The 19715-nt window shown below is 44.1% G+C and overlaps 1 protein-coding gene across 2 annotated transcripts in view; it reads right to left on the bottom strand.

Annotated features, from left to right (window-relative positions):
- The window catches only part of ADCY9 (adenylate cyclase 9), a 111511-nt gene that overhangs the window by 24202 nt on the left and 67594 nt on the right, over positions 1-19715 (bottom strand). For both annotated transcript variants that reach the window (XR_011424838.1, XM_001502248.5), the window contains exons 3-5: positions 12714-12904; positions 2865-2969; positions 1672-1889 (exon numbers count right to left, since the gene is read on the bottom strand). Coding sequence is in view for 1 of the 2 variants with exons in the window: in XM_001502248.5 (XP_001502298.1) it covers positions 1672-1889; positions 2865-2969; positions 12714-12904 (514 nt within the window). In the remaining variant the exon portion in view is untranslated. The remainder of the gene's footprint in view (positions 1-1671; positions 1890-2864; positions 2970-12713; positions 12905-19715) is intronic.

Raw genomic sequence — 19715 nt, 5'->3', positions numbered from 1 at the left:
AGGACTAAAGAGAGACACAGGCAATTCCACAATCATAGTTGGAGATTTTAACATCCTTCTCTCAAACACTGATAGAACCATAGACAAAAAAGTAAGTAGAGACAGGTGATCTGAACAATACTACCAACTACCTGGACCTAACTGAGATTTATGGATCACAACTTCCTACAAATGCAGAATATACATTTTTTTCAAGTGCACATGGTATGTTTACCAAAAAAGGCCAGATGTGAGGCCATAAAACAAGTCTCAATAAATGTAAAAGGCTTGAAATCACACAGAGTATGTCTTTGACTACAGTGACATTAAATTAGACATTAATAACTAATATATCTAAATATCATTCTTCACTAAAAGGAGCCAGGGCTCTTTCAAGAAATGGGTGATTCCTAAGCTGGGGCAGGAAAGATATAAAATGAGCCTGGAGTAGCCTGTTGTGCTAGAATGTAAGAAATTGCTCAAAACAAATGATGGAGTCATGTCAAAAGGACACAAGACCCAGCCTGAAGGGGGGGCTCCCAATGGCCAGATTCAGGACAACTAGAGCATCAAACTATAATAAGGATAGTGACGTAATACATCCTATTAAGTAAAACAGGCTTCCATGAGTCCAGGTTGGTAATAGATGGATAGATAAAGCAATAAATGGGGAAGGGCTCTTGTTTATAGTGGAAAGCTCAGAGCGAAATGATAAGTGTGCAGTTGGTGCTGGAGTAGACAAGGCGCCTTTTTAAACCATCGCAGAAAAGACTGTTTCAGGCAAGAACCATCAGTGGAGATTAAATCTAGGGAAGTTTGATGAGGAGTGAGGAGTGGGATATTACGATCTTAAAGTATCTTCCCAAGGATTGCTTATTAGTCACAAGGAGAAAATAATAACTATAGATTGGAGAAGTTGGCAATACTTGCCTGGTTGATCAAAATTACTACCACTGACGAAGGACAGACAGGCACCACGTGCCTCTGGATACGATACCTGAGAAGGACACATCAGCATCTGGCAGAGATGCACAGCCCAAATGTAATCATGAGGAAACACCACACAAATCCAACTTCAGGAATGTTTTATAAAACAACGGGGCCTGCATTTTTCAAAAATGTCAACATCATGAAAGACCAAGGAACTGTCCCAGAGTTAAAATGACTAAAGAGGGATGACAACTACATACGCAATATGTGATCCTGGACTGGGTCCTGCACTAGAGGGAAAGGGAGTGCTATCAAGGACATTGGACCAATTGACAAAATTGGAATATGAACTGTAGATTAGATACAATATCTCACCAATGTTAAATTTCCTGAATTTGGTAACTGATTATATAAAAGAACATCCTTGTTTTTAGGAGATATAGTATTAAGGGGTAAAGTGCTAGCATGATGTATTCAACTTACTGTCAAATGGTTCAGAAAAAATAAAAAATTAATTTCAGAGAGAGAGAAAGGAGAATAAAGCAAACATAGTAAAATGTTAAAAGTTGGAAAACTGGGCAAAGAGCATGAAGGGAATTCTTTGTACTATTCATGCAACTTTTCTGTAAGCTTCAAATTACTTCAAAATAAAGTAATATACTGACAATGGAGTGCAAACACGTGGGGAATAGAGTAATTCAGAAAAAGGGAGAGGCTTCTACCTGCAAATCTTTACTTCAGTGCAAATGGCTCCACTCTTACCTGTCTTCTTTGATAACATCAACAAAATGGGCGTCTGTTTTCTCCCGGATGTTCTTGAATCTCAGTGGAAGGAGAGCTGACTGGTCCAAGCTCACACCTGCCCACCTTCCCTTTTCCTGTAAGATCTCGCACAGGGAGGTCTGACTGTTGGTGAGCTTCTCTTCCTGGGGAGGGCTCAGAAGTCCGTTTTGCGTTTTGGAATTAGGTCCTCCAGAAGCCTGCCGCAAGACAAGGGGGAGCAGACACAGAGGTTGAAGCGTGCGCATGCAGCAGTGCTATTCCGCCCAGCCTGTCTGCCATTGGAGCCCCGCTGGATTGTGCACTGCGCATTTCCACCTGCACCTTCAAATCCCTGTTCTAATGCGAACATTCAACCTCTCCGCCCAGCTGCATCTCCATTCCCCTCGTTCGTCAGACCGCATCTCCAGGCATTCAGGAAACCAGGAAAGTGACATCGTGGGAGGAGTCAGTGAGGAAGGGGAGAGAAGACCAAGGGAAGAGTTGAGGATCTTGGAGTTTGCTGACCACAGAACCAGCATTCCAGAGGGCCGGGGGGAAGGTTTGAGCGCCTCAAAGGAAGTACAGGGAGGGGATCCAGGGAAAGGAAACCCAGAGCCGTACGGGCTGAGAGAGACATGGACTGACCCAGCATCGCACAAGTCTGGGCAGATGACACACGGGTGGAGGATGAGATTCATAGGCATGCCTGAAAGGCTCTCAGGTTGGTCTCTACTCTGCTTCCCACCCCAGTCCCGGCTCAGTCTCTGAGTGAGCCTTCTCCAGCACCTTCCTTGCTGCTGTCCATATCCCTAAGCCCCTCTTTCTGATGCACCTCTCATCCTGAGGATTGCCCTCTTCCCTTTGCACATCCACATTCTACCTCGTGTTGAGTCCAGCCTCCAGCCCCACAAACTTTCCCTGACTGCTCCAAACCACACGTCTTTAAACTCTTACTGCCCGTCAGGGGGTCCCACCCAGTTCAGCATGTGATTATCCTACTTCACAGGGCTTAGCTCTGACTCTCCATCCTGTCCTTTATCAGTCCATTCAAAACCTAAAGGATTAGGAGGTACAGAATCACGTCGCCTATGAGGGGTTATTCTCAGAACTGAGAGGTTAGTAAGACAGCAATGTAACCCAGGGGGATGCGCCAGGAGAGGAACTGACAGGAACAACAGCCAAAAGCTTGTCACCTTGGTACTGTTTTTATGCTCCTCTTGACAGCCATTTTGCACTGCTCCTCCTTCTGCACCAGCTTCTGATTTGGGAGCAAACGTGATTCCGCATGAAGGGCAGGTCTACAAGAAAAACACATACCATAGGAACTTACCTAGAAAACACGACCACAATTCCTGATTCAAACAAGTCTGCTGCTGTTGCAATTTGCTGTCACACAGAATGGTTGTAACCAAATGGAAGGTTTACTGAACCACTCAAGGATGAGTTAAAAATGAACCAGCGAACTGAAAGTGGAAACATGTCCACACAAGGACCCACCCATGAAGGTTCCACAATGGTCAAAAAGTAGAAGCAACTCAAATGTCCATCAACAGATGAGTGGATCAACAAAATCTGGTATGTCCATATAATGGAATATCATCCAGCTATCAAAAGGAATGAAGTACTGATTCATGCTACAATGTGGATGAACCTTGAAAACATTATGCTCAGTGAAAGAAGTCAGACATAAAAGGCCACATCACATGACTCCATCTGTATAAAATGTCCAGAAAAGGCAAATCCATAGAGATGGAAAGGAGGCTGGTGGTTGCCAGGGGTGGGGGGATAAGGGAATGGGGAATGACTCTTTTTGGGGTGATGAAAATGTTCTAAAATTGTGGTGATAGCCACACAACCTTGGCTCCACCTGAAGTGTTACTGAGTGCTTAGTAAATGTTGGTACTTAATATCAAAACTTCTGGCCACTGTTCTCTCTGGTTATGAAGACAGTGCATCTGATAATTTAACATCCTTGATCACAGACAGGACAGCCGTCCTTGGTGTCTACTCTGGTGTGGCCACTTGTTTTTCAGGTATCTCTTGGCATCAATTTGGTTCTAAACATTTTTCTCTCCTCAACGCATTTTAAGAACAGGCCATCTGCTTCTCAGGAATTCCCCATGGCGCACTGGCTTTACACATGTAAGATGTTTTATGCATTTAGAGCCACAAATATGCGGAAGTGACCATCAAGCCTATTGGACACCAGAGGGCACACACCCTCTGCAAAGGATTCCTCAGAAATGCTACAAGGCCACACAACTTCAGATACCACACCCTCTCTGAAGGTCTCGGCTGCCAAGGGGTTGGAAGACCAGTGGAGACTGCGAGTGCCCACAGGGACGGGGGGAGCCTAGGGCAGTGGTCTTCACAATTGGGCAAACTCAAAGCTACATCCCTCTGACAGAGCCTACGTGGCCTGTACCCCGGTTTGACAAAATGTTCTAATACGGAGGTGACGTCTTACAGAGCTGCCCACAAAAGAGCCTCAGGAAATGAAGGTATAGACATAAGTTGTCGGAGCCCGGGTGCTCTTAAATGGTCTAGGAGCCTGCGCTCAGGGAGGTTTGGGGGCTCCTTGGGGCCACATGTCAAGCAGTAGAGAGCAGCACCTGTGATCGGGACCCCAACGGCCTGAACAGTGTTCACTGCTTACTCTGCATTCCCACAGCAGCTTTGTCTGGGGAGTGGGGAGGTGGCGGGGGGTGGGCAGGAGAACCAGCAGTGGACTCCAGGCCCTCCTGCAGCAAGGCGGCCCTGGGAACTTGCATCATGTGGATCCAGTGCAGACCATTTGGTCGCACTTTGAAAATGTGGCTCTTTGTTGTTCTATTTCTTCTTCAGCTACTTTCCTTTTTTGTGGGAAACTTCATTGACTAAAACTTTAAAACAGGGGCCGGCCCAGGGGCACAGCGGTTAAATGCGCACGTTCCGCTTTGGTGGGCCGGGGTTTGCCAGTTCGGATCCCAGGTGCAGACATGGCACCGTGTGGCAAGCCATGTTGTGGTAGGCGTCCCACATAGAAAGTAGAGGAAGATGGGCAGGGATGTTAGCTGAGGGCCAGTCTTCCTCAGAAAAAAGAGGAGGAGGATTGGCAGATGTTCCTCAGGGATAATCTTCCTTGAAAAAAAATTTAAAGAAAAACTTTCAAACAAATGAAACAAAAAATCTTTGAGAAATGCACCTGCCCTGATGGAGACCTTCTCATATCTCTACATTCCCTTCTGATACGCAGTGAGAGCCCCTGCTGCACCAGGAGGGCCCCACCACGCAATGGTGGGTGAGTTTGTTTCCCCTCTCCAGCCTCCACAGCAATTTTCCTTGAACTATTTTCTGGCTTCATTTTAATCAAGTTAAAAAAATCTCACATGCTGGTTTTTGCCAAGCATGGAGACACCTCTGCGAAATATTTGCCAACCCATTCAATGTTGGTCTCTCCCCCTGCACAGCTGCCAGCATCTCTGTCCACGACAAGCCCTCACGGGGAAAAGTATTCCAGACTTTAGGCAACTATCTGGGGTACCTTGCCACCTTGGAGGCAGGCCTGGGCCACTGACTTGCAGGGACGCAACGGGGGCGGGCACACAGAGAGAAACCACAGTTCTAATGAGCAGCTGCTACGATTTAGAAACGCCTATTGCTGAGGACACCCCAGGAACAGTAACCAGGTCCTCATCCATGCGACGTCTGCAAGCTCGTGTACTTCATCTCAACTAATCCTCATAGCAACACTGCGAGGCAAAAGTGATCACTCTTAGGACACAAAGGACACAACAGCAGGGACCAGACTACAGGGATCCCAGCTCTGGACCACCAAGCAGCATCTCTCTGGCCTCCTTTCCTGGCTTAAGGAGGACCCAAGAATAATCCTGGCACTTTGACCTCCTGGGCCTCATTTCCCTGAAGTGACCGAAGCAGTTATGACCACCTCCTGACTCTTTTAAGTGGCAGTATTGGCACACTGGCTCCAAGGGAAGCTTCATCAAGACCAGCTCAGGTCCCCAGGACAGAGTACTGTGCGGGCCAAGGACTGTGCTGGCTGTTGCCTGGGAAACCTGAGATCCCCTGGACAACACCCAAGAGCAAACTCTGCATTTTCTCAGATTATCTTTGCTCCTTCCCCCAACGCAGACGTGGGCTTTGGAGGGAAGATTATAACTATTTCTCTAACACACTTGGGCATATTTGCATTTGTTTTTAACACATTTCAATACATGCACCCTACATTCTGTTCAGAATATATGGCACAGAGCTATAAAATGGTTTTTTCTTCAAGGCTATTTCTCTTCACAAGATAAATCATTTCTAAGCCAACAGCTGTCCTTTTTCATAACTGTCAAGGGAGGGAGCAGGGAAACCTCTTTTCTGAGAAATGAGGAGGAAACAACATCAGAAAAGCCCTGGCTTTGCCTGTTTAGTCTGCTGAACACGACTGTTTAGCAAGCTGTCCGGTGACTAGGAGAAGCATCCCTTGCTCCCAAAATTGAAACTCAGGTTGAACATGGCAGACAGGAACATGCGACATTAACAGCACGTACGAGGTACTGAGGCCCATTCCAAGTTCTTTGCCTGTATCAATTTATTTAGTCCTTATAAGCACTCATGAAGCAGACACATGATTAGCCCCATTTTACACATGAGCAAACTGAGGCAGAAAAGGGCAGGGACTTGCCCAGAGTCACACAGTTTGAAAATGGTAGCAAAGAGTTTAAGTGCAGGTAGCAGCGCCCTGGGCCCTAAGCATGCACATGATGTCTCCAAGTGAACAGGAACTGCCTGCGATGTGGGGCAGAAGTCACCCTACATGCCACTGCATGCCACTCAACGTTGGGTCAATGCATCGTCATTTAAGCATGTGGATTAGCACAGGCATGAATACTTCCAAATAGATGATTCCTGCTAACAAAACACTAGAGAAAAAGAGAAGTAGAATATTAGAGGAAAATAGAAGTGATAATTGTTACAGAAAAAGAAACGCATCCAGAAGCATTAACAGAGAATCCTGGAGGCAAAACAACAACCAAACAAAACAAACACCTGTAAAAACAGGCATAAGAGCTCCCAGTCCTGGAATGTCGAGTCACAGAACCCTGCTCAGATTCCTGAGCCCCCAGTGACCACTGCATTGAATAACTGAGGCTGATAAGGCAAGGAGGCTGTTACCATGTTGCAGTAATATCCCATCAGGAAGTCAAAATAAGAAAATATTTGGTGTTTTGGGAAATTTCATTTATGTGCAATACTTTACTCCCTGAGGTGGACATATCTTTCCATTTCAATTCATGTGTAATGTATAATATAAATATACTTATATTACAAAATATAATTAAAATAGTATAAATATAGTAACAATTTAATACATATATATTAAAATTTTAAACTGTGAAATGATTTTAGACTTACACAGAGAGGGAAAGATAGTTCAGAGAGTTCCCACATGTCCTTCACCAGCTTCCCTTAATGGCAGCATCTTACATTAACCACAGCATAGCTTTCAAAACTAAGAAATTAACACTGGCCCAGTACTATTATGGAAACTACAGACTTGATTCAGATTTCCCAGTTTTTCCCCTAAAGTCCTTTTCCTGTTCTGGGATCCGACGCTGCATTTAGTTGCCACATCTCTTTAGTGTCCTCCCGTCTGTGGCAGTTCCTTGGGCTTTCCTTGTCTTCACGGACCTTGCCACTTTTGAAGGGTCCTGGTCAGGTATTTTGAATACCGTTCTTGAATCTGGATTTGTCTGATGTTTTCTCACAAGTCGACTGAGGTTTCAGATTTGGGGGAAGAATCCCAGAGGGGATGTGCCCTCTCAGCACGTCCCATCAGGGGCTACATGACCCTGCCAGTTTTATTTGTTGTGACACTATCTTCATCACCTGGTGAGGTGGCACCTACCGGGTTTCCCACTGTCCAGTTACTATTGCCCACTTTATAACGAAAAAATATCTAGGGGGAGATGCTTGGAGGCTACAGAAATATCCTGTTTCTCCTTGAACTTTTACCCACTATCTAGAATTCATCAATGGACTTGCCTGCAGCAATTATTACTGCCCTCTTCTCACAGCGGTCCCCTCTTCCCCCATCCCTCCTACCTCTAGCAGCTGGAATCCTCAAGGGAGAGTTATCAGCTTCTACGTGATGTGCTTTCTCCTAACTGAAGGAAACACACATGGCTGAAAAGATGGATAAAACTTGAAAAGTCTTTTTTAAAAAAACTTATTTTACATCCATATTTCAGAGCCAGCATTCGCACTACTATTTACTTCTTTTTGTGACATTTATTGAGAAATCATTCACATACTATGCAATTCACCCATCTCAAGTGTATAATTTGAGAGCTTTTAGTATATTTACAGAATTTTGCAACCATTACCACTATTCAGACCACCATTTATAATAAATATTTAATGTCTAAGCTACATATATATATATATAGAGAGAGAAATCTATTACCTTTTCTATTTCTGTAATGAACTAAAAGGCCCTCTCTTCCTCAAACTGAGCCAACTGAGCCTATTCATGATTTTATATACAAATAACAAGGAGATAAAGAAGTGATCATTTATTTAGAGTCATTAAAAAAGTCATGGCAACTGTCACAGGAGGGTCCCCAGGGCTGGTGACCTCAAAGGGAAAGTATAAAACCCTTTTGAAAACCAGACAGGTCCTCTCTGAATGGCCCCATGTGGGTAAATCCACCTCATTAGCCTCATTACCAACTGCACATGTAGAAACGCCCGTGAGCGCACAGCCCCCGGCTCTGAATCACAGATTAAGGTAAACTCACAAAGACTGGCCAAGCAGGTGCATTTCCAGTGAGGTCTTTCAGGGGTGAACTAAGATGCTTTCACAGCTCACATGGTTCACTGACTAGGACCGATGTGATAAAAAAACCACAATCTTTGAAATCTTTGGTTTTCATTTTCTTTGTTCTTCAAGAAGACGTTAGACCAGCTATTTTTATTGGCATATGGAGTCCATCACCCACAGCATTCATGATAAATGAGCAGCAGACACGCACTGCAGAGCTGAGGTCACACTAAACAGGCCAGGGTGCCCATGCTCCCATGTCACATTTGTGATGTGGTTATATCCCCTACAGCAACGGTCAGCTGCAAAACTGAAGAACTTCCCTTAAGTCAGAACAGAGAAGGCAAGACTTTCCCGAGAGATTCATTGGCTCCTTGTGGGTGAATCTAAACAGCATCTCTGCCTCCTCCTGTCCTTCTTTATTCCAACTGTGGTCAGTGTCCACTGCTCCCCACAGAGCAAATGAATGCACGTCCTGGTGTGAACTGAGCTTCTGCTCCAAGCCCTGCGTTAGCGGGCATTACCTCAGTTAACCTTCACAACAACCCTGAGAGACCGCCTCGCCATCACCATTTTGCTGTGGCCTAGAGAAATTAAGTGACTTGTTCAGTCTCAAAGCCAAGGATCCTCGATCTTAAGTTCCGCCCTTCCCATGGCACTAGAGCTGCTTTCCCTGACACTGACATGTAGGGTCCTTGTCTCTAACTGCTCATTCCCTGACTCCCTTCTTGACTCCTCCTGCCCCCACCCCAAACTCTAGAGGTAGCTTTGCAAGCTCAGGTTCAGAGAGCTGAGTGCCATGGTGCTGGCAGTACCCCACTCCCTGCGCTATGCAATGCCAGGGCATTCCTATTGAGCAACTCTCGCTGCCAGTCACTTAAGAAGCCAAGGCTTGGGTGTGGGAAGGACTCCTCCTGAGCTACGGCCTCAGGGCCAAAGCCCCTGTCCTTTGACATCATTACTGCTTCTTGATAAGTCATCATAGTACTCAGACAATTTTATGAAATATTAGGTAAGAATTCTCCAGCTATGAACCGGGAGGTAACTTACAGACACACAGGACATGTGTGCTAGGAGCGGACAACAATGCTTCACAGACATTACTTTGGTCCTTTTTAGTTCTGCCCAGACTTCTGAGTCCAGTCCTTCTTAGTCTAGCTCTGCAGAGTTAGAGCTCTCTGCGTGTCATTAAAGAATTGAAAAGTTAAGCCAAAAGAAAGTTGTAATTGTCTATTACATGACAGGCACCATACTGGACACTTTGGGAAAATATAAGTTATTCAACACATGGGCCCTGCATTCAAAGAACACAAGAAAGTACGTAAGAAACATAAGTAAATAGTGAAGACTGTGTATGTTACAGCCAAATGGTACAGACTAAATGAACTAAGAATTTAGATGGGAGAGACAGCCTCATTAGCTGGAGGAGCCAGGGAAAACTATAACAAAGCTGAACCGTGAAAGGAAGAGAGGAGTTCATAGGAAAAGGGAAGCAACGAGCATTGCAGCTGAAAGGAACAAGACCAAGACACACATGTACTCACTTAGGAATATTTACGGGACATCTTTTCTCTAATTTCTTGGTTCTTGCATTAAACTCCTTCCACTAGACCAACATTCCCCCAAAAATGCACCTTGAAAAAAGAAATCTGTGGTCAAAAAGGCCTGAGAACGCTATATACCACATCCCTCTCCAGAGACCCAGTGAGGCAGAGTAGCATACTAAAGGCTCTGAGAGGTCCTACATCAAAGAAACCCTTGCAAGGCTGTTGGACCCAGAACTTTCTAAATTTACTTGACCACAGAACCCTTTTTCTGCACTTGACTCCTATTTCCAATCTGAGAAACTACTGCTCGAGGGATCACACTTTGGGAATCACTGCATTACACTGGGGAGGAGGGAAGTGTGGGGTCAGTGACAAATCCCCATGGGAGCTAACTCTTGCTGGATGAGGTGACAGCAGCAACAAAGGAGAAGAAGCCTGTTGACAGGAAGAGTCAACAGACCCTGGTAACGAATTAGGAGGAGCTAGTCTGTGATTCCAGCTAATTTGAAAGGCTACGTGTAGCTCAGACAATATAAGGCAACAAACCAGTGACACATATGTGAGGCACGGTCACGTTTATAGAACCTATGAGGAAGCAACTGGTGTTTTCCATTTCTATTGTTCAACAGCTCTTACTTGAGGGAAGGCCTTATACGTCAGATTATGGTCTATGCAACCCTTAAGCAGACCTCAGTGTTCTGCCTTTCAAGTTTAGCATGACAGTTCACAACAATTCACTTGGTTACCCAGTGCTTATGGTTTACAAGGCTTTCACCTGATCCTCATCCCACAGGATGAGGAGAGAAGCAGAGAAGGACCTCCCCACAGTGGCAAAGCCTGGAGTGGAGACCTGGTCTTCTATCTCTTCACACTCCTTCCACTCTAACTGTGAGTCCAAGGAATTCTACTTTCTGGGCAGCCCTCATCTCAGTTGTCCTACTATCCCCTCCAACACCATGGAAATAGCCCAGAAATTATGCTTCAAGATTCAACTCATCTTTCCCTCGTGGAAGGGACACAAAGATCCTTTTCTTTTGTTGCTCAAATTCCTTTTGGCACACACAGTCAATGAAATAGATCACAAGATTTTCAGAAAATGTTCAATGATTATTTGGAAAATTTATAAATGGCAACAGAATACGCTAAATAGTTTTTATCCATCCAGATTTTTAAAATATATAAATATGTTCACATATAACTAGAACAAGAAATGTTCTTTCGGGGTGAGAGAAAACCTTCTTAGGGCAATTTAGCACAGAATCGCTGTCACTAAAATTGCAAGTACGTGATAGGGTGAAGTCAGCAACTACACTCCCTAATGGACAGACACACACACAAACACGATCTAAAATGGCAGACAAACCTAACAAGTCATTTGTTTTTGGCTTTGAGCTCTATTTCTCTCCTTAAATGCAGCTCAGTTTGAAGCTGGGAGGAAACCGTGTTGGGAAGCACGTTCTGTACGCCTCCCCACACAGTCCTCCCTGCCCGCGCTCAGGGACGGCCTGCAGCCCAGAGCTCCTCCTGCTGCTGCTGCAGAACATCCGCCCGAGCAAAGAGGCTGTCTGGAAAGCACACAGGCGTTCAGGAAATTTCAGATATGTTCCCTGTTACGCAGGTGCCAGAGAGTGGGGGGGCTCAGGGTTTCACACCCTGCCCCGTGGGTTCTCAAATGGGGGTGATTTTACCCTCAGGGGACATTGGGCAATGTCTGGGGACATTCTTGATTGTCACAATGGAAGGAAGGGGCACTACTGGCATTTGGTGAGTAGAGGCCAGGGATGCTACTGGAAATCTCGCAGTGCACACGACAGGCCCCAGCACAGAGAGTTATCTGGCCCAAAATACCAATGAATGTAGATAAGCAGGAACATGCTGGATTAAAGCTATAATGAGAGGCCATGATCCTGACCAATATATCTTTGTGTTGAGTACAAAATAGTGAAGTGGACCTGTTATAACTGCCTCTCTCTCTCAAAAAAAAAAGAAAGTGGCAAATATTTAAACTGTAAAAATAAAAAGAGGTACCAGTGCGGGAACTAGATTAAATGTGAACATTGATGAACAGCTCATAAACGAGCAAGATTTCATACGCCCAAGGTGCATCACGATAACTCCTTGGTAGTTTATTATGAGAGCACTGGGTATTTCTAGACAGCCGCCGGGAGAGCTCTGTTCCAATAATGAAATACTACAGTGTTCTTGGCAAGCCCGCACTCTTTCAGTAAGCTACGTCACAAGATTCAGCCACACCAACAAATTTAAAATAATCATAAAACACTGGATTTCAAGAGATGTCAGAGCACTTGAGAAAGTGGTCTCTGAAGTATGATACAACCAGCTCTCCACGCAAGATGCGAGGAGACTCACCTTTACTATCATTTATCATTAGCTTTTACAAATCTCAAAAGACATCATAGGTCGCAGAAAAAGAAAGAAATAACTCAAGTGAGAAGCATCTTTATGCAGTGTAGAAAGAAACTGGACGTGCATAATATGTTAAAAAAGCAAAGATACTAAAAATGCAAAATGCTGCTAACTTTATACTTAATTAAAAAAAATTGTAAAAACCAAATTGAAGGGCATTCCAAGTCATCTGCCACAGACCCGAAGGCTGCTTATTATTTCACACATTCTACTGTAGAATTAATATAAAGTTTTAGAAGTAGGAAAAAAAAACTAACCTTAAGGTTATCAAAGGTTTTGACAGTCTGCGCCAAGTCACTGACACTCCCTGGCGATGCTGTCCCCTGTCCCCTAGGGCCTGAGGACAGCCGTGAGCCGTCAATGACCTCAAAGCCAGAAAGCAAGGCCTCTGAACAGCTGCAACGAGACTCCTTCGCTCTCTGACCCGCTATCAGGTATGTCTTCAAACCTACGGATAAAAATTACAATCAGCACAGATTGAAACCACTGCTGGGTGAAATGCAGCTCGATCTTGCTCTCTGTGCAGGACATGCTCCTGAAAAGTTGAGAGTAAAATGAAAACGTGAATAGTCATATTGTACTGTTGACTTCCATGATCTTCTCAAAGAAACGCGCAGCCTCAGGGAGAACGTTTGCCTCCAAGATACACCATTTACTCACATTAGTTCTCTCTGAATAGTGGCTGCACGTTTTACCTCGAGGGACTGAAATGAGCATTAGAAAGTTCCTCCCTGAAAGGGTCACCTGATCTCTTTATGAAGGCAGCAGATCCGACTGCTGGTGGACCCTCTACATTTCCTGGGTTTATTTCGATCTGTCGATAGTCACTGACATTTATAATGGTCAATCTAGACATAAGGATGATCTAGAGAACAGACCATTTTATCTCTGTCAGGGACTGCAAAACTAGCATGAAAAGTAAGACCAATGTGCATTGACAGGCGTAATTAAAACCTCTCGATTCAAATTATCAAGTATCTGTTTTCTGTTGGATCCAAACATTCACAGCAAGAACATTCAGCTTTTGTCAAGCTGCAGCCTATGTGAACTTTATTCTTTCACAAAATCTTCATTAAAAAAAAGTTGGTTAAATGGACAATTAACCTACATCTTTACAATTCTCATGAAAGGCTGAAATATCACACTGATGTCTGCTACACTGTTAAGTAGCTGTTAACAGGCAGGTAGGTCAGGAATTCAGAAGAACTATCTGCTGGGAAAATAATAAGGAGAAGATTTTTCAAACAGAACCCAAGGAATTTCTGAAAAAGAAGAAAACCTTATTAAAAGAAATCCATTGTTAGTCCTTACTGGAATTTAATCAGACTGCAAATTTATTGAAGGGAGTGACAATGTAATTTATTCAATAAACATTTATTTTAGGCCTGGTGTATGCTATACACGGAGAATAAAATCAAGAAGAGAACAGGGTCCCGTCTTGGAGAGTTTAAGCTCCAACAGAAGGTGGTAGAGGAAAGCCATCAGGGCAAGATTCCATCAAGAGGGGATGTGTCTACACTCCTGAACCCATACAGTTTCTTACACTTGGAACAAACTTAATAAATGCTTTAAAATTAATTAATCAAATAACCTAGGGGCTACTTAATCAATAACCCTTGATTATTTTATAATTATGCCACCATTTCAACACTTCATCTTCCTTCATCTCCCTCTCTCCTCATAAAAACGTTACGTGGCGTATGTTTTTAAGTCAACTGTTCTGAAAATTTGGCTAGAGTCCCTGAGACACCCAGAGACATCCTAGAGTATAGCCAAATCACAGCTGGGAACCAAAAGACTTAGACGAATGATTTTAGGTGCTAACTGACCCCAAAGGAGATCAGTAAAATTCTCACTTTTACCTAGGTCCTGAACTTCTGTGTACTTTTTCCCCAGTGTGTGTTTAGGATCAGTTACAGTTATAACTAATTACACGTGTAAACTTAAAATGGAAAGGGAACTGGAACGTTATGGAAGAGGAAAAGCGCCTTTGTGTGGATTTCTCAGACTGTCACAGACAACACTGAACTGATTTTGTCGTTGTGCCTGGGGAGAGTCAAAAAATGCCACCTCTGTGGGCTTGCCAGGGAAGGGTCCTATTTCTGACGTGTTGTGGACTCTCAGAGCTGGCAGGCTTCTTCCCAGCTTCACTGAAGAAGTGCAAGGAGCTGCTCTAGTGGTCTCTCCCAGACTCCCAAGTATGACAGATATGTCACCCGGCAGTGGCTGGGGAGAGGGGCCCAGGAGAGCACAAGCTGCTACTGCACGGGGCCACCTGGGGAACCAGAGGGAAGAGGGACTTTTTTTTGGTGAGAAAGATTCACCCTGAGCTAACATCCATGCCAATCTTCCTCTATTTTCTATGTGGGATGCCTCCACAGCACAGCTGATGAGTGGAGTAGGTCCGCATCAGGGATCCAAACCTGCGAGCCTGGGCCGCCGAAGTGGAGTACACAGAACTTTAACCACATGGCCATGGGACCGGCCCCAGGAAGGACTTTTTTTATTACAGGGGGTGAGGAGCTGCCATTGAAGGGAGAGGTTGTCCATTACGTCTGTAGCTGGCCCTGACCCCAGAACAGCGTTCTCTGAGATGCCAATGGCTTGGGGCTCCTCTGTCTGTGGCTGCTGCTCCTGGTGGGTGAAGACTGCCCTGGGAATGTGAAGCCAGGATGATCAGAGAGGCCCTGCTCTCAGCCTTCTCAAACCCAGGAAGGGTCCTTCGTCAGGTAGCTTCTTATGCCCTCCCTGTGTATTCCAGACCTGCAAGAGAGGTGATGGAGGCCTTTCCTGGAGGCACGACAACAAAAAGAGGGAATAGGCTGAGCCAGCACACCTGAAGAGCTGAAGCCTGAATCCGACAGACCCGTGCAGGATGCTGAAGCTACTACTTCAAAGCAAGAGCACACCCTCCACCAGGGAATGTGGAGCAACAGCCACCCAGCTCTGTGGCTGCAAACTCTAATACTGCCTTGGGGTGCAGATCCCTGAGGTTTGCTGTTGTTACTTTGGATTGTGATTACCGAGTCACTGCTCCTTCCCCAAACACTTATTAAGTGCCTCCTGTTTACCACACAGTGTGATGGGTGCTGAGAGGACAAGAATGAACAGGTTAGCCATGACCCCTACCTGTATGGGTCAACGTCACCTGAAGAGGGATCTAGAAAGCAGGCAGGTGTGACTACAAAGTCCCAGGACAAGGAAGCAAGGGTGCTCTGAGGAGCACAGAAGGGTGGCACTTCGCAAGGACCTGAGGGTGAGGGAAGGCCTCCTGGATGAAGTGCCCCCAAGCTGAGGACTGAAAGATGAAGAGAGGTTAGCCAAGCAAAAGCCAACAGGGCAGGGGTTGAGGCAGCCGTCATCAGGCCATAGGTGTTACTAGAACAGTCTGTGAACAGGCCCTCCAAAGGGAGCCTTTCCCAGGCATAGTCAAGAGACGGAAGTGAGTTTAGTGTGGCTGGAACAGAAATGCGCGTGAGGGAATGGCCAGATATGAGCTGGAGCCTGGGCAGGGTGCATGTAGACCAGCTCCAGGAGTCTTCACACTGGGGGCAACAGCGGGTCGGGGAGAAAGAGTCATGAGCAGGCACGAGGCTCAGGAAAGGCCAGCCACCACGTCCTCACTGTGTGACCTGGAGGAAGAGACTTCGCCGCTCTGCATCTCAGTTCTCTCATCATCAGGCGAGGCTAAGAATAGGACTTACCCCATAGGGCAAACGTGAGGATTAAATGATTAGCACACATGAAGCTTTTGCAACAGTGAAAACTCAACAACATTAGCTGTTATCATCAATGTGAATGTTTGACTGCTTATCACTGGGAGTCTTTTTCATGCTGTATCTATGTGCAAAAACATTTGCAGAACTGTTAAATCAATAATTGCTCCGAATTTGTTTCTAACTTGAATTCTTCTTTAGGGAGCCCCTAATGACCAACTTGCAGTGATAATACAATACTGCTAGTGTTCCAAAGGTCAAACGATATGTATGTTTCCACAGCAAGCAAAATCAGTGAACTAGTTAAGTATCTTTTTATTTATGCTTCAATATGGAAAGCCAAATTTAAAGCGAAATCTTTTGCCAAAACTGGAGGGATATCAGCATGATTCGGTAAGTAGGAGCTCAGCTGCCCGATGTGAAATAGCCCAGGAACTGAATCAGGGCTGTGTGATAGAGTTCCAGCCTCCTCAAAGTCTTAAGTCAAGAGAGTTTATAAGAGATAAAGATTTAATGAGTAACCACACACGTGGACCCTGGGGTCCAAGTTCATGAGAATGGCTCTTTTGGAGCAGAAGGTCAAAATAAGGCAGCTAACTGATTTAAGTATAATGTAAACAGGAGAATAATTAATAAGATTTTTAATATTCTTTCCTGGTAATTGATTCTAAGTCTCACCAGCATTGATGCCTTTTATCAGCTTAACTTGCGAGAGGCTAGAGAAGCAGCCTACTGTGCCCCCGTGTGACGGAGGAGCTTGTCTATGGCACGTGTGTCAAGGAGATTGGCGTGGTTAACATTCTCAAACATTCTTAAGTATATCATCAATTCTTTGAGGACAAAAACTGTGCCTTGTGCACACCTGGGGCTTGGTTTTGGTGAACTGAGTGTAATGTGAGTGAGTGCCAAAGTCCGTTTTGGAAAAGAAAGGCTATTCTGGCCCTTCTTTATCGTGCTCATGTTCTGCGGGCCTCTTGCTTTGGAGTGAGATATCCTCACGTGCAGACAGTCAAGGCCTGACTGTCAGCTCCACAGAGAGAGGAGAATAATCAGGAAGGAAAGAATGTTTTGAGACACAACCTTGGGAGTTAGCAGAATAACATAACAAACGCCTGAAACTTGCATCACTAATGATGCGAACAATTAACACAAGAGGGCAATCAGTTTGCCTATTCCATTAATTTTCTAAAAAGTTATTTCACTCTGTGTTGTATTCTTCCTGGTAACTAGGTCTGTAATGGCTAAGTAGCATTTAAACTAAAATGTGGTCAGTCAATAAGGAAAGTAAAGATTAATAGTGCTCTTAATCTAGCAAATAACCAGGGCCTACAAAATTACAGATAGAATATTTCATAATTACCTATTGCTTTTGCTTAAGAAGACCAAAAGCTTTGGTGAAAAAAAATAATCATTTTTCCCCTTGTTAACATGAAAACACTCTAGATGGGTCTTTCTACTCCTATGGAAAACAACTAATCATAGGGACTCATTCATCCTGGTTGTCCCAACACTTGACGAGAAATCACAAGCTCCTACAGCAAATGGCTGTTGGTAAAACTTAACTTCTTTTTAAAAAACGAAGTCTCAAATAATAAAATGCAAGACAGATTTACCCAAGCAGGTGAAATAAGCAAAGGGTAGGCACCATGCCTTTTTAACTTGATCTTGACCAAAACTTTGGGCCAACAAAACAAACTTTTGAAAGAACACACACACACACACACACACACACACACGAGTGCGCATTCTACACCCTGCTCTTGAAACAATGCTTTCTGCACGCAGCTTCCCTCTCTCTACCAGTCCCGGGTAAATGTGCTGCCATCACGGCCCAGTGTGCATGACAGGGCAACCACTTGTGACCACATTTCTGTGTACTGTCCTCTTCTTCACTTTCATATCTGGCATTAATAAATGCTGCCCTGCTAAATGCTATGCTGCTGAGAACTAACATTGGGAGAGTCCAGTGGCAAGACTTCAGGACCCACTGCTCCCACCTCTCAAAAACTCTTGAACTATGCTTTTATCCCACGGGCCTTCACAAAGGCCACAGCCATGAGTTCTTTGAAAGATGACATTCACTATACCCATAAACAGCCTACAAGGTATTCTCTCATTCATTTCTTTTTTCATCAGAGTATTCCTTAGAATACTCAGAGTAAACAGAGGAAACTGAGGAAGGGCACCAAGTAATGCTGATAGGAAATTAAACAGGAGAGTGGAAGGATGGCAGTGAACGTGAGGACAATAAGCAAGTGATGACACACATCTACACCAAGAGAGAGTTGCATGAATGCAAGTCTATGTGCCTAAACGGGACTCAGAGGTGACAAAAGGCATTTTTACAGTGAGTTTTAGAAAACAAAAGAGAAATGAAGGTCTATGATAATTATCTTGGAATATTGTCATACAACAGAGTTTAAATGATCAGAAGAGGCTCTGAACCAAGAGAGCTAGAAGGAAAGGTGTTGGCCCTGAAGTAAACTAACCACTAATAAACTGTGCATTCACCAAATAATAACAGAGAATGCCATCAGACAGAAGACAGCACGTCAGGTTATGTCTGAAGCAGGGACAAGAGGAGTCACGGACCGTATTCTTTCCCCTAGAGAACGGAGAAACAACAGTTAATTCTAAGATTTTAATAGTTAATAGTTAAACTAATAGTTTAAAAATTAATAGTTAATTTTAAGAGTTGCAGATTTAAGTACAGAACACAATGGAAAATAGATTCTAGAAAGAAGATAAACGAAAGGTTCAATTTAAAATCTGAGACTAGGTGGCAGCTAAATAATTGAAAAATAAAACCAAAAAAAGGGAATACATTGAAAATAGAAATAAAACTATACAATGCTAAGTGAAAGAAGCCAGTCACAAAAGACCACATACTGTGTGATTCCATTTATACAAAATGTCCAGAATAGGCAAATCCAAAGAGACAGTAGACTAGTGGTTGCCAGAGGTTCGGGGATGGGGGGAGGAGCAACTGCTAATCGTACAGGGTTTCTTTGTGGGGTGATGAAAACGTTCTAAAACTAGATTGTGGTGATGGTTGCATAACTCTCTGAATATACTAAAAACTGAATTGTGTCTGTACTTTAGAGGCGTGAATTGTATAGTATGTGAAGTATTTCTCAATAGAACCCTTTTTTAAAAAAAGAAATAAATCTATGCAAACTTTAAGATGCAACAGTTCTGAGATTCAGAGAAGAAATAAAATAAAGCCAGTAAGAAGTACACTATGTTTGGGAATTCAAGGTAAAGGAGTGTCAGTGGCAGGTAAAAGAAAAATATTAAAAATGAAGGCTTGGAAGTAGATAACGTGGCAGAGCTAGGATGGAAAAACATACAAATAAGAAATAAGGTTACATAACCTCAAAGAACTAAAAATTCAACACAGCAAGAGTTCAGAAGCCCGAGAGAGATTAAACAAAACAAAAGTTTGACCTTCCACGAGATATCTCCAAGAACCATCAAATCTGCAACTCTCACTACTGCGGTCCAGTCCAAAAGAGCTGGGCCAACGCCCAAGCTGTCTTCATA

The sequence above is a fragment of the Equus caballus genome, chromosome 13, assembly GCF_041296265.1.
Source record: "Equus caballus isolate H_3958 breed thoroughbred chromosome 13, TB-T2T, whole genome shotgun sequence".
Classification (NCBI taxonomy): Eukaryota; Metazoa; Chordata; class Mammalia; order Perissodactyla; family Equidae; genus Equus; species Equus caballus.
The sequence above is the reverse complement of the archived record's forward strand: the minus strand, read 5'-3'. Positions and strand labels throughout refer to the sequence as shown.